Source organism: Salmo trutta, unplaced genomic scaffold (genome assembly GCF_901001165.1).
Source record: "Salmo trutta unplaced genomic scaffold, fSalTru1.1, whole genome shotgun sequence".
NCBI classification, from domain to species: Eukaryota; Metazoa; Chordata; class Actinopteri; order Salmoniformes; family Salmonidae; genus Salmo; species Salmo trutta.
This window is the reverse complement of record NW_021822222.1, coordinates 430,855-445,694: the sequence shown is the minus strand read 5'-3', so window position 1 is coordinate 445,694 and position 14,840 is coordinate 430,855. Positions and strand designations below refer to the sequence as shown.

The following is a 14,840-nucleotide window of genomic DNA, read 5'->3' as shown; positions in this document are numbered from 1 at the left end:
AAATTTGATAAAATAATGGCCATGTATCAAGTGTGATGACGACGGAATATTTTCTGTATTTATTAGGATCCCCATTAGCTGCTACAAAAGTATCAGAATTGTTCACTTCTCTCATTGACTTCTCAAACCCCGGGTAGGTTTGCTTCGCAGGCGTTCTTGGAAGTCTCGCGTCTCTGGGTTTAGGATCTCTGGCAGCGCGGGAACAGGAAGTTCCGGCAGGCGCGCATCATTTCAATAAAAGAAGCGGCCAGAATTGTGCAGTCGAAACGACAACTTTTGCGTCCGTTTCAAATGTATTACTACAGGTAACGTTTAAACTTTAAACGTTCTAATATCGAAAGAACATGTCATAACATGCTAGTTAACAAATACATCAAGGTATTATCACGTCTGGTAAAGGTTTTATGTGTTAATTTTGCGTCAACCGATTGAGTGAAGAACGTCATGAACTATTTTACAAGTCACATAGTTAGAGATTTTAGGTTTGTACGGTATATAAATCTCGTCAAGGTAATTTCATAAATAATCAATTTATTTGAGATTTCTGGGTTTGTTTTACGTGTCGTTATTGGTTTTGTGTAAAATGAACGAGTTGGTTAAACTCTGCTTCAACAGACTTCAGTGCAGCAGAGAGAGACAATGTCACGGTCCCACTACTGTTGAAGCTAAATGTTATGATCATCCGTTTTCTACATGTCTACCAAGGCCGTAGCCATGGAGTCAACATTAGGGGGGGACCAAATCTGCCGGGGGGAATCCCCCCCCAGAAAAAAAATCTAAATTTGAAAACGAATTTCTTGCCATTCTAAAATAAAATACAATTCACAAACACATGGGATTAACTTTTTACTTAGTTTGTTATTTTTTACAATAATGTTTAATAGTGTATTGCTCTGTTTTTTATTCTTCACCCGTTCTTGTTTCATTGTATGTAATGGCAGAGATTTACATTTACATTTTAGTCATTTAGCAGTCGCTCTTATCCAGAGCGACTTACAGTAGTGAATACTTACATTTCATTTCATGCATTTTTTTATTTATTTATTTATTATTATTTTTTTATATATATATATCTTTTTTTTGTACTGGCCCCCCGTGGGAATCGAACCCACAACCCTGGTGTTGCACACACCATGCTGGCGTTGCAAACACCATGCTCTACCAACTGAGCCACAGGGAAGGCCAGAGATGAGGGATGAATAAAGTTCAACCATTACCATCACCATATAAACAGACATCTATGCGTTGTTATATGAAGACATGTCCAGATATTGTGGCCGAGGTTTAGCAAATTGTTGTTTTTTATTTACAAGTAAACTTGGGTGGGCAGCAGGGGCGTTTGCTCTCCTCTCCTCTTCTCCTCTCCTCTGGTCATCTCCTCTCCTCTCCTCTGGTCATCTCTTCTCCTCTCCAGTCACCTCCTCAACTGTTATCCTGTTATCTCTACCCCTTCTACAGACATTACAACTGTTATCTCTACCCCTTCTACAGACATTACAACTGTTATCTCTACCCCTTCTACAGACATTACAACTGTTATCCGGTTATCTCTGCCTCTTCTACAGACATTACAACTGTTATCCTGTTATCTCTACCCCTTCTACAGACATTACAACTGTTTCTCTTGCTGGATACTCATCCCGTCATACCAACCCAACGCTATATTTAGAGATTAGACCATCTGACCCACATCCATCCATTACCCAGTCTCTGTTTACAAGCAGCATGTGTAATAGCAATTTGGAGTCGGTGCTGTGGAGAGACGCACACAATTACCCAGTCTCTGTTTACAAGTAAATGAATCCCAGTGTGTAAAATATAGGTTTGACAGAGAGAGTTGTTGCATTAAGTTATGCTAGATTTATTTTTCTGGTCACAGCAGCTATTTCTAGCGAGTGTTTTTTTACAGTAGCTTGCTGTTTATAAATGGATACCAATGCATACATAATGGAATGTATTATATAACACATTATGGAGCAGGATACATGGGGAATATCTATACATAAACATGGGGAATATCTATACATAAACATGGTGTCATTATGGAGCAGGATACATGGGGAATATCTATACATAAACATGGGGAATATCTATACATAAACATGGTGTCATTATGGAGCAGGATACATGGGGAATATCTATACATAAACATGGGGAATATCTATACATAAACATGGGGAATATCTATACATAAACATGGGGAATATCTATACATAAACATGGGGAATATCTATACATAAACATGGGGAATATCTATACATAAACATGGGGAATATCTATACATAAACATGGTGTCATTATGGAGCAGGATACATGGGGAATATCTATACATAAACATGGGGAATATCTATACATAAACATGGGGAATATCTATACATAAACATGGGGAATATCTATACATAAACATGGGGAATATCTATACATAAACATGGGGAATATCTATACATAAACATGGTGTCATTATGGAGCAGGATACATGGGGAATATCTATACATAAACATGGGGAATATCTATACATAAACATGGGGAATATCTATACATAAACATGGGGAATACCTAAACATAAACATGGGGAATATCTATACATAAACATGGGGAATATCTATACATAAACATGGGGAATATCTATACATAAACATGGGGAATATCTATACATAAACATGGTGTCATTATGGAGCAGGATACATGGGGAATATCTATACATAAACATGGGGAATATCTATACATAAACATGGGGAATATCTATACATAAACATGGGGAATATCTATACATAAACATGGTCCCATTATGGAGCAGGATACATGGGGGGATTTGTAACTCTGACCTCAATTAAAATCTTTTTTGATTTCGTCAGCGTTTGGCCTGGATACGAGAATTTGACCTGGATACGCCAGATCTCAGGTTTCTGATATGACCGTTAAAACCAAATCTAATCCAGCCTGAAACCCTTTTTTGTCGGAGGTCCTTGGTATCCCCCTGCCTCTGTCCTACATTGCTCGGTATGAGGGGGTCTGATGAGGGGGGGGACAGGGCTAAAGGAAATGGCTGGTCCACAGAGAGAGGGAGTGATGTCCTACATAGCTCGGTATGAGGGGGTCTGATGAGGGGGGGGGACAGGGCTAAAGGAAATGGCTGGTCCACAGAGAGAGGGAGTGATGTCCTACATAGCTCGGTATGAGGGGGTCTGATGAGGGGGGGGACAGGGCTAAAGGAAATGGCTGGTCCACAGAGAGAGGGAGTGATGTCCTACATAGCTCGGTATGAGGGGGTCTGATGAGGGGGGGGGGACAGGGCTAAAGGAAATGGCTGGTCCACAGAGAGAGGGAGTGATGTCAGTATCTAATTCTGTTGTGGTATTGTTGTACTGTGACCTTTTATTCTTGTTTTGACTTGGTAACCAATAGCAGGCCATTTCTAGATTTAGCCTATCATAGAGGGCAGAGGTTGCCGGGGAAACTGATTCAAATGGCAGATTAGAGGCAACCCCCATTCCAGTATGTTGTTGTGGTATTGTTGTACTGGGACCGACCCCCATTCCAGTATGTTGTTGTGGTATTGTTGTACTGTGACCGACCCCCATTCCAGTATGTTGTTGTGGTATTGTTGTACTGGGACCGACCCCCATTCCAGTATATTGTTGTTTGACATTTAGATTTTCTGACCAGGTCAGTATATACAGTATCTCTCTCTGTAATATATCTGGTATGTTTATTTGAAGAGTTAGCTGGCTAGCTTGTAAAGTGGCGAATTAAAGTAATGTTAGCCTAGCTTTTTCTGTTTAGCTAGTTAAATTAGCTAGTCGTTTAAAAAACTAATTATCTAAGCTTTCAAGATAGCTGTGGAGAGTAAGTTTACAGTATGTTCTTAACTCGGTTATATTTTGTATTATTTTATATAAATATTTTTATTTCGGCCACATATGGAAAATACCAACACACTATTTTGTTATCATAGTCACTGTAATGGAATTATGTCACAAATGGGGAAAATAATTCTGAATAAAAAGATTTGGAAGACTAATTGTCTACCATTGTGAGTGTGTTATGTATTTCTCGGGTCCACCAGAAGCATACTTACTATATCCATAATTATTATTATTGGTATTATTATTTGACCAAACAAACTGAAACAAGACAGCAAAGTGCATACATTTTAATATTAATATCAACTATCTAAGTACATGTGTAAAAAAACGAAGTAAACAATAAAGTACTACATATAGCAGGTAAGTAGTAAGTAGAACATCAAACATCAACAACTGACATCATCAGTAGTCCATCAACGTCCATTATCATCAGCCAAGATGGCCGCCTTCTGTCTTCAAGCATTTCTCAGAGGAAGAAGGGACAGGAAGTCTTGGTTACATTTGGCATAGTCTGCAGGATTTGGCATATTCCTTTGTCTTCCCTAATTCCTACATTTTACATATGGGCATAAACCTCTCCCGTCTCAGCCAGCAGGGTGGTGTTGAAGGTGTTCCTCTGTCTCTCTGCACGTGGCCTTGAAGATCTTAACCTCTCCCGTCTCAGCCAGCAGGGTGGTGTTGAAGGTGTTCCTCTGTCTCTCTGCACGTGGCCTTGAAGATCTTAACCTCTCCCGTCTCAGCCAGCAGTGTGGTGTTGAAGGTGTTCCTCTGTCTCTCTGCACGTGGCCTTGAAGATCTTAACCTCTCCCGTCTCAGCCAGCAGGGTGGTGTTGAAGGTGTTCCTCTGTCTCTCTGCACGTGGCCTTGAAGATCTTAACCTCTCCCGTCTCAGCCAGCAGTGTGGTGTTGAAGGTGTTCTTGAAGTCCTCAGTGAATACCAGGTTTGTCTTGAGGCGGACCTTGTTGGCCCAGATCAGAGTGGTTCCTGGACAACAGAAGTATTTCATGGTAACCAACAGCTCCTCCAAGTCAAGGTGATACACCACGTCAGCCGCCAGCACGTAGTCATAGCGATAGACGGATCTGGGGTAGGTGCGTTCCACCTCAGGACCCCAGGTTAGAGCTGTCACCTCAGGTGTATATTTAGAGCGCCCTCTGGTGTTTCGGAGTAAATTGTATCTCAGATTACTAAGGACGTCTGGGAGGTCGGTGGCCGTCACCTGGGCACCTGGGGACACATTACATTAGGAGCTTTTTAAGAACAAGAACAAGAACAAGAAAACTGACTACAAAAGACATCTATCACCAGATACAACAGCTGATAGGATTACAGTGTAAAACTCAAAGGTAATCAGTAAGACTTACCCAGTAGACTGGCAACGATAGACACTAATCCTGTCCCTGAACCCAGTTCCAAAACCTGCTTTCCTTTCAGATCTACCACATCAGTATTGGTCTCCAGGTAGTTACATAGAGCCAATGCCTGCAGGGGAGCAAATACATTACATTACTATGTGTAGCCTATCACCACCTAGTGTTCCATCACATGTGTGTTGCAGGTAGGACCTTTTTAGAGGTCCACCACTAGGTGTCAGTAGTCCATTTGTCTGTTACCCTGTAGAAGAGCATTCTGAACAGGAAGGCGAGAAGACACCTTACCTGTTGTTCCATGTGAGTGTTTGGTGCATTGATTTATCCTGCCGACAACGCCAAATGTAGTGATTTATCCTGCTGACGACGCCAAATGTAGTGATTTATCCTGCTGACGACGCCAAATGTAGTGATTTATCCTGCCGACAACGCCAAATGTAGTGATTTATCCTGCCGACGACGCCAAATGTAGGGATTTATCCTGCCGACTACTTCAAATGTAACGATTTATCCTGCCGACAATGCCAAATGTAACGATTTCTCCTGCCGACTGCTTCAAATGTACTGATTTATCCTGCCGACTGCTTCAAATGTACTGATTTATCCTGCCGACTGCTTCAAATGTAGTGATTTATCCTGCCGACTACTTCAAATGTAATGATTTATCCTGCCGACAACACCAAATGTAGCGGTTTATCCTGCCGACTGCTTCAAATGTAGTGATTTATCCTGCCGACTGCTTCAAATGTAGCGATTTATCCTGCCAACAATGACAAATGTAGCAATTTATTCTGCCGACAACGCCAAATGTAGCGATTTATTACCTGCTGACTACTCCAAATGTAGCAATTTATCCTGCCGACTACACCAAATGTAATGATTTATCCTGCCGACTACGCCAAATGTAGCGATTTATCCTGCCGACTACACCAAATGGAGCGATTTATCCTGCTGACAACGCCAAATGTAGCAATTTATCCTGCCGACAACGCCAAATGTAGCGATTTATTCTGCCGACAACACCAAATGTAACAATTTATCCTGCCGACAACACCAAATGTAGCGATTTATCCTGCCAACAACGCCAAATGTAGTGATTTATCCTGCCGACAACACCAAATGTAGTGATTTATCCTGCCGACTACTTCAAATGTAGTGATTTATCCTGCCGACTACTTCAAATGTAGTGATTTATCCTGCCGACTGCTTTAAATGTAGTGATTTATCCTGCCGACTACTTCAAATGGAACGATTTATCCTGCGAACCATTTCAAATGTAGCGATTTATCCTATCGACAACGCCAAATGTACCGATTTATCCTGCCGACAACGCCAAATGTAACGATTTATCCTGCCGACTGCTTCAAATGTAGTGATTTATCCTGCCGACTGCTTCAAATGTAGCGATTTATCCTGCGAACCATTTCAAATGTAGTGATTTTTCCTGCCGACAACGCCAAATGTAGTGTAGAACTGTACTCACTGCTGGCCATATCACTCCACCATGGGAGTCCATTGCCTCTACGATGTTGATTTTGTGCCCAGCATAGAAGTAGACCTCTCTGTCCAGTCGTATCCAGGGGACGTGGGTATTATCCAGCTGGGCATTTCCTGTATCCTTGGTTTCCTTGGTGTCCAACTCCTCTACACAGGAATGGAACAAACCACTTATTCACATTCTAATAGGGATGGATCATACCATTGCTATTTCTTGGGTGTGTACTGACAATGGTAGACTTGTGTTTTTGAATGATTGAGTCTGAGTATCTAGGCGTTAAATAATGGTGTCAACGACTCACCGATAATGTCTTCGTCAGTCACTTCGGTGCTACAGCGGGAGTTAGTGTTTTCTGCATCATCATCATCATCCTCATATCCTTCATCACTATGTTCCAATGTCTGTTCCTCCCATGCTTGGCAACTGCCATCACCTGCATCAGCCTCCTCCTCCTCCAAACTGTTGTCTTGTTCCTCTGACCTTTTGTCTGTCTCCGCAACAAACTGCTCGACCCAGACTGGTCTCTCCTCCTGCTGGACATTTGAGTCCTGAGTGTCTGCCTCCACAACAAACTGCTCGACCCGGACTGGTCTCTCCTCCTGCTGGACATTTGAGTCCTGAGTGTCTGCCTCCGCAACAAACTGCTCGACCCGGACTGGTCTCTCCTCCTGCGGGACATTTGAGTCCTGAGTGTCTGCCTCCATAACAAACTGCTCGACCCGGACTGGTTTCTGCTCCTGCTGGACATTTGAGTCCTGAATGTCTGCCTCCACAACAAACTGCTCGACCCGGACTGGTCTCTCCTCCTGCTGGACATTTGAGTCCTGAGTGTCTGCCTCCGCAACAAACTGCTCGACCCGGACTGGTCTCTCCTCCTGCTGGACATTTGAGTCCTGAGTGTCTGCCTCCTCTGCACAAGAAACATATAGAAGACCACAAGTCAATCCATGAAGAGTAGCTGCTGCATGTGCAGTAGTTAATGGGGATCCTAATAAACTAAACTAATTCAACAACACAATGAGATCACCTCCTGGCCTTTCAGAACTTATATTTACTATATTTGCAGTAGGTTGGATGCTCACCAAGACCCCCGAGCTCTGATTCGGAGGTAGAACGTGAGCCAGCAGAATTCTGCTGCTCTTCATCGTCTCTGCGATCCTGAGAGTCTTCCTGGTTTTCTCTGTCCTTGTTCTCCTCTTTCAGTCCATTCTTCTGTGTCTCGTCTTCTTCCTCATTCTCAGTTGTTTCATCTGCCTTAAACTCTTCCTCCTTTTCCTCTAAACCATTTTCCTCCTCCTGTAAACACTCTGTGACATGTTCTTCCTCCTCTTCTTCCTGTTGTTTTCCTGGGACCAGCTCTGGTTCCTCCTCTGTTTCTCGACACGTGCCCATGAATATGTTTACTTCTCCCATCTCTGCCAGCAGTGTGGTGTTGAAGGTGTCCTGGAAGTCCTCAGTGAAGCTCAGGTCTGTCTTGAGGCGGACCTTGTTGGCCCAGATCAGAGTGGTTCCTGAGGATCACATTACAAATACTCGTCATTTAATGCTTTCATGTGTTATATTGTGGTATCGACTGTACGCTTGTTTATTCCATGTGCAACTCTGTGTTGTTGTTTTTTGTGTCGCACTGCTTTGCTTTATCTTGGCCAGGTCGCAGTTGTAAATGAGAACTTGTTCTCAACTAGCCTACCTGGTTAAATAAAGGTGAAATAAAAAATAAATAAAATATTCAGGGAATTTTTTTAAACTGTTCAATCAATAAATCAACCAACCAACCAACCAACCAACTAACCAATCAACCAATCAACCAATCAATCAACCTGGACGGCAGAAGTATCTCATGGTGAACAGCAGCTCTTCCAGGTAGTCATGGTGATACACCACGTCAGCCGCCAGCACGTAGTCATAGCGATAGACGGAACTGGGGTAGGTGCGTTCCACGTCAGGACCCCAGGACAGAGCTGCAGCTTGGGGAGTGGACCTACAGCGCCCTCTGGTGTTACGGAGTAGGTTGGCTCTCAGGTTACCTATGATCTCTGGTAGGTCTGTAGCTGTGACCCAGGCACCTGGGGACAGGAAGCACTCTGTTAATCAACTAACAGACACACAGGTGGCCAGTACCAAATCAACCCCTAGCCTCTAGTCGTCTAGTGCCTAGGACACTTCAAGCAGATCTGAAAAGATTGGATAGGTGTAAGTGGTATAGACTGCCAGGACCTCCTCCACCTTGCCAGGACCTCCTCCACCTTGCTAGCCACATTGATAGGACCTCCTCCACCTAGCTAGGACCTCCTAAAACTTGATAGGACCTCCTCCACCTTGCTAGGACCTCCTCCCCCTTGCTAGGACCTCCTCCACCTTGCTAGGACCTCCTCCACCTTGATAGGACCTCCTCCACCTTGCTATCCACCTTGATAGGACCTTCTTCACCTTGCTATGACCTCCTCCACCTTGCCAGGACCTCCTCCACCTTGCTATCCACCTTGATAGGACCTTCTCCACCTTGCTAGGACCTCCTCCACCTTGATAGGACCTCCTCCACCTTGATAGGACCTCCTCCACCTTGCTATCCACCTTGATAGGACCTTCTTCACCTTGCTAGGACCTCCTCCACCTTGCCAGGACCTCCTCCACCTTGCTAGCCACATTGATAGGACCTCCTCCACCTTGATTGGACCTCCTCCACCTTGATAGGACCTCCTCCACCTTGATAAGACCTCCTCCACCTTGATAGGACCTCCTCCACCTTGCTAGGACCTCCTCCACCTTGCTAGGACCTCCTCCACCTTGCCAGGACCTCCTCCACCTTGCTAGCCACATTGATAGGACCTCCTCCACCTTGCTAGGACCTCCTCCACCTTGCCAGGACCTCCTCCACCTTGATAGGACCTCCTCCACCTTGGTAGGATCTCCTCCACCTTGCTAACTACCTTGATAGGACCTCCTCCACCTTGCCAGGACCTCCTCCACCTTGCCAGGACCTCCTCCACCTAGCTAGCCACTTTGATAGGACCTCCTCCACCTTGCTATCCACCTTGCCAGGACCTCCTCCACCTTGCTATCCACCTTGCCAGGACCTCCTCCACCTTGCTATCCACCTTGATAGGACCTCCTCCACCTTGCTAGCCACCTTGCCAGGACCTCCTCCACCTTGCTAGCCACCTTGATAGGACCTCCTCCACCTTGCTAACCACCTTGATAGGACCTCCTCCACCTTGCTAACCACCTTGATAGGACCTCCTCCACCTTGCTAACCACCTTGCCAGGACCTCCTCCACCTTGTTAGCCACCTTGATAGGCTAGGTAGAAATGTTGCCATATTACTTACACCTCTCCGATCTTCTCAGATGTACAATATGAGTAAATTTAATGCCCAGACTCACCTAGGAGTGTGGCTACAATAGACACTAGGCCAGGGCCTGCTCCTAGCTCCAGCACTGCCTTGTCCACCAGGTTCACCTGCTCAACGTTGGTCTCTAGGTAGTGACACAGAGCCAACGCCTGCAGGCAACCACAGTTACCATAGAAACCCTCATTATAGTTGTTAGAACTTCAACCACAGTTACTATAGAAACCATCATTATAGTTGTTAGAACTTCATCCATAGTTACTATAGAAACCATCATTATAGTTGTTAGAACCAGCCATAGTTACTATAGAAACCATCATTATAGTTGTTAGAGCCAGCCACAGTTACTATAGAAACCATCATTATAGTTGTTAGAACCAGCCATAGTTACTATAGAAACCATCATTATAGTTGTTAGAACTTCAGCCATAGTTACTATAGAAACCCTCATTATAGTTGTTAGAACTTCAACCATAGTTACTATAGAAACCATCATTATAGTTGTTATAACTTCAACCATATTTATTATAACGTCAAATTATTATCATCGTGCACCCTCCCTCCCTCCCTCCCTCCCTCCCTCCCTCCCTCCCTCCCTCCCTCCCTCCATCCCTCCATCCATACATCCACCCACCCATCCCTCCATCCATCCCTCCCTCCCTCCCTCCCTCCCTCCCTCCCTCCCTCCCTGCCTCCCTCCCTCCCTCCCTCCATCCCTCCCTCCCTCCCCCCTCCATCCCTCCCTCCCTCCATCCATCCCTCCCTCCCTCCATCCCTCCCTCCCCCCCTCCATCCCTCCCTCCCTCCCTCCATCCCTCCCTCCCCCCTCCATCCCTCCCTCCATCCCTCCCTCCCTCCCTCCATCCCTCCCTCCCTCCCTCCATCCATCCATCCATCGTCATCATCCCCATCTCCAACATTATCATCATCATCCATCTCCATCATATTAATGAATCGTTATCCTACATCCATCCATGAATGTCATGTTCAATAGTAGACTGCCTCACCGCTGGCCAGATGACAGCACCGTAAGAGTCCAAGGCCTCAAAGATGCTGATCTCCTGTCCTACGTAGCAGAACACCTCTTTACCGAACTTGGAGTAGGTAGTGGGGGCCCAGGCCTGCTTCTCCTGCTGCTGGGGTTCAGTCTCCTTGGCTTTGTCATCTGATTCCTCTTCACCGTCTATCACTGTTGTCTCGCTATCGTCTTCCTCCTCTTCATCTTCCTCCTCTTCATCTTCCTTCTCCTCCTCCTCCTCTACTTCCATGACAGCAGTGTCCTTCTCATCTTTGTGATTTGTGCCTGAAGGTTCCATAAAAATCTGAGATACAATTATTTTACTTCAACTGCTCTGATATACAGTAGCACTGATGTTGAAATGACAAGTTAGCTACTAATGGTACAGTCAGCACTCTCTTCAGGCTCAGACTCTCCAACACTTTGTAAACACAGCGTCCAACACTTGAGTTTTTATCTCTCTCCCCCTCTCTCCCTAACTTCACCCCTCCCCGAACCATGTTTGGAAAACGACATATTTTTCCCCGCTTACAGCCTGTCAAAGCTAAGTACTGTAATGAAATCCTTACCCTCTTAGACACCCTTCCACAGCCCTCTTTCATTCCCCCATATGGACTGCCTCACAGCCGAGTTGACGAGAGAGCAGAAACGGGCCACTTTTAAATCCTTTATCAAACCAAACCATCACCTACCTACTGCAGTCCTTGGATTTATTTGGGTCGGTGGGTTTTGGGGTCAACCCTCCGCTCTTCTGTCTTGGTTTTCCATCTCGTATGGATTAATTAAAGTATTTTTCTCTTGTTCTTGTTGAAGATCGTTCTAACTGCGTCTTAGGAAGTCTCAGAGTCGAGGTTTTAAGACTTTATCAGAATCCTGCTGGGTCGTCTCAGAGTCGAGGTTTTAAAGACTTTATCAGAATCAGAATTCTTCATCACACCAACCCAACTCTATATTTAGAGACGGAACCGTCTGAAACACACACACACACACAAACACATTTTAGATTTAAACAAACAATATTGAAGTCACCGTAAACTGTCAACTCTATCTCCCTGGATATACTAAGATAGGATATTCATTTTGGTTCAAATATGTTTATTTTAATGAGGTTTTAGAGTCATGAAGCAACTGAGGACAGGGCCTGAAATTAACACCAGCCACCCGCCAAATGTGGGTAGATTTTTGGCAATGGCGGGTAAAGATGTTTATTTCATCAGTCACGTTGGCGGGTGGTTAGGGGTCAGGGGTCAGGGCTACACAGTGCCAGCATTCCACTGGCATTTGCAAATTAAAATAAAGTTCAAAAGTCAAGTATGAGCACATTTATGGCAAAATAAACTGTGCAGTAGCCGTTTTTTCAAATTATTTCTGCCATTTTGTTTCATAGCTGGTAATCGCACAAAGAATTAGGAATCCTAAAGCCTTCCTCGTGCAGCAACACTGCCTGGTTTGTGGGCTGTGAGCAGCTGTGAGCACTGTGAGTGAAGTGCTGAAAGACTGGTTTTTTTAGAAGCGCTGCCACAGGCATAAACGTTACTCTAATTTACTTGAAAGTGTTTCTTGTCTTGTTCAGCAGCCAGGTTGTTTTTCAATGTTTCAGTTTGTTTCGACTGCTAGCAAAGTGAAGTCGGCTACTAGTCAGAATCTCACAGGCACATTACCACGGTAACCTCCCGTCCTTAAAGGGGCAGCTGAACATTTTTGTTTGTCTGATCTGTGATATTTTGGTTAAAAGACTCAAATCACAAAAAAATGAAATACATTTGGGCAAAATACCACATTACTTCTTACTGGTAATACATTTATTGTTTTAGAAACATTACGAAGCATGCTCATCAGTTTTTTTTTGTGTAATTATGTCAAAAAAATATTTAGGCTGGTAAAAAAATCTGAGTGGCTGGTCCATTGTTTTCATCAACCTGCCACATTGGCTGTTGGACAAGTTAGCTTGTCTGTGGTGGTCGGCGAACTCTCAATCTTCTGGCCCCTGCTGTCATGCCCTGACCTTTGAGAGACCTTTTACTTCCTCTATTTTGGTTAGGTCAGGGTGTGATATGGGGTGGGCAATCTAGTTTGTGTATTTCTTTGTGTTTTGGCTGAGTATGGTTCCTAATCAGAGGCAGCTGTCTTTCGTTGTCTCTGATTGGGAATCATACTTAGGCAGCCCTTTTTCTCCTCCTTTGTTGTGGGATCTTGTTTTCGTACAGCTCAGTAAGAAAAGAAAAGAAAACAAAAGAACAGAACAGAACGTGACGTTCGGTTTGCCTTTGTTTGTTGTTTTGTTTAGTGTTCTGAGTTATAATAACATTTATGATGATCACTTCCCACGCTGCACCTTGGTCTCCTCCTTGCGACGATCGTAGCACCTGCATGGTATTGAACGTGGCAAAAGTCGATATCCACGTTTATAAACACAGGGCTGCTACAGTTATTGTTATTTGTGGTCGAGAACATAATATTTGGTTCTATGAGAGGGGTGTGTGAAGATATCTTTTACGTTGGGGGGGGAGTAAAAATAATGTATGACATCGCCTCTCCCCCAATAAATTAAGAGGCGGTTCCTTTACATGTGTGATAGTGATAGCTGATACTTTGGTTTATCAAAATATAGAATTTATCAAATGTTGTTAATATTAAGAACAATTTTTGCTGTGATTTTTGTTTTGTTCTGATTGTCCTGTATTTCAAGAATCCCTGAAGTAATACAAATTATTCTCAAAAAGATTGGTGTCAAAATCATGGGGTTGGAACCGGTTCCCGGAACAGAACCAAAAAACTGAAAATAATGAACATTGTTAAGGAACAGAAACAGAACCTGGAACAAAAGTTATCCATACTGTTCCGGGAACAGTAGCGTTATTTTAAAAGCATTGGAACCGGCTAATAACGTTTTTTTACGTTCCAGGCATTTTTTTTCAAGTCCCACAACAAAACGCAACAAAGCGCCTACGCAAAGCCCTCACTCTGTCACTCAGAAACGTATTCCAGTGTCTGCCTGCAAGCTGGAAATCTTTACCTTATACATGTTTAGGCTACCTGCCCCTCCCCCCCTCCAAAGCATAGGCTACTGTACTGACATTATAATGATGATTCAGAAGATAGGGAGAGAGATGTTTTTATTAGCTAGAGAAGAATGGATTCACTTTTACAAAGCCAGTTAAGGATACTATTGGCCAAGTTATCACGTTGGATTTATTAACTACAAAAAGGTAAGACGTGTTTTTAATTCTGGTGCTGCTCTGCACACACAAGCTCGTTAGCTAGCTAGCTCAAAGGACGTTCAAAGTTCTTCCATAGAAGCTCCTCCTAAGTATAATTCTGTAACAAGAGGCCCATAGCGCTTCAAGCCTCCTCAAGCCTCTCTTGTTCTCTCCCCACCTGCAAAATTTCAGTCGCATCTTGTGCCGTAGGCTACACTTGGCTGTCCATCACCCATGTAAACATCCAGCTTGCCTGCTCTGTCCATCACCCATGTAAACAACCAGCTTGCCTGCTCTGTCCATAACCAATGTTAACAACCAATTTGCCTGCTCTGTCCATCACCCATGTAAACAACCAGTTTGCCTGCTCTGTCCATCACCCATGTAAACAACCATCTTGCCTGCTCTGTCCATCACCCATGTTAACAACCAGCTTGCCTGATCTGTCCATCACCCATGTAAACAACCAGCTTGCCTGCTCTGTCCATCACCCATGTAAACAACCAGTTTGCCTGCTCTGTCCATCACCCATGTAAAC

General features: G+C 44.1%; 1 protein-coding gene across 2 annotated transcripts; it reads right to left on the bottom strand.

Moving 5' to 3' along the window:
• Window positions 1–4,036: 4,036 nt before the first annotated feature.
• Window positions 4,037–11,537, bottom strand: LOC115181153 (uncharacterized). 2 transcript variants are annotated; one of them, XR_003873306.1, is made up of 9 exons: window positions 11,092–11,537; window positions 10,119–10,236; window positions 8,556–8,801; window positions 7,818–8,246; window positions 7,037–7,645; window positions 6,721–6,881; window positions 5,232–5,349; window positions 4,517–5,094; window positions 4,037–4,440 (listed from the first exon to the last, which is right to left on the bottom strand). XR_003873306.1 is itself a non-coding variant. In XM_029743181.1 (8 exons), the coding sequence occupies exons 1-8, from the start codon at window positions 11,398–11,400 to the stop codon at window positions 4,679–4,681; spliced, it is 2,406 nt and encodes an 801-aa protein (XP_029599041.1). In that variant the 5' UTR covers window positions 11,401–11,537; the 3' UTR covers window positions 4,413–4,678. The 2 variants fall into 2 exon arrangements, 1 of the variants encoding a protein (XP_029599041.1); XM_029743181.1 differs by having other exon boundaries at window positions 4,413–5,094.
• Between the last annotated feature and the right edge of the window lie 3,303 nt (window positions 11,538–14,840).

Coding starts and splice junctions, on each gene's coding strand:
- LOC115181153 (XM_029743181.1), bottom strand. CDS start 11,400: ATGGAACCTTCAGGCACAAATCACAAAGATGAGAAGGACACTGCTGTC. Junction 8,247..8,555: donor GAGATACTTCTGCCGTCCAG/GTTGATTGATTG, acceptor TGTGATCCTCAG/GAACCACTCTGATCTGGGCC. Junction 7,646..7,817: donor ATCAGAGCTCGGGGGTCTTG/GTGAGCATCCAA, acceptor TTTCTTGTGCAG/AGGAGGCAGACACTCAGGAC.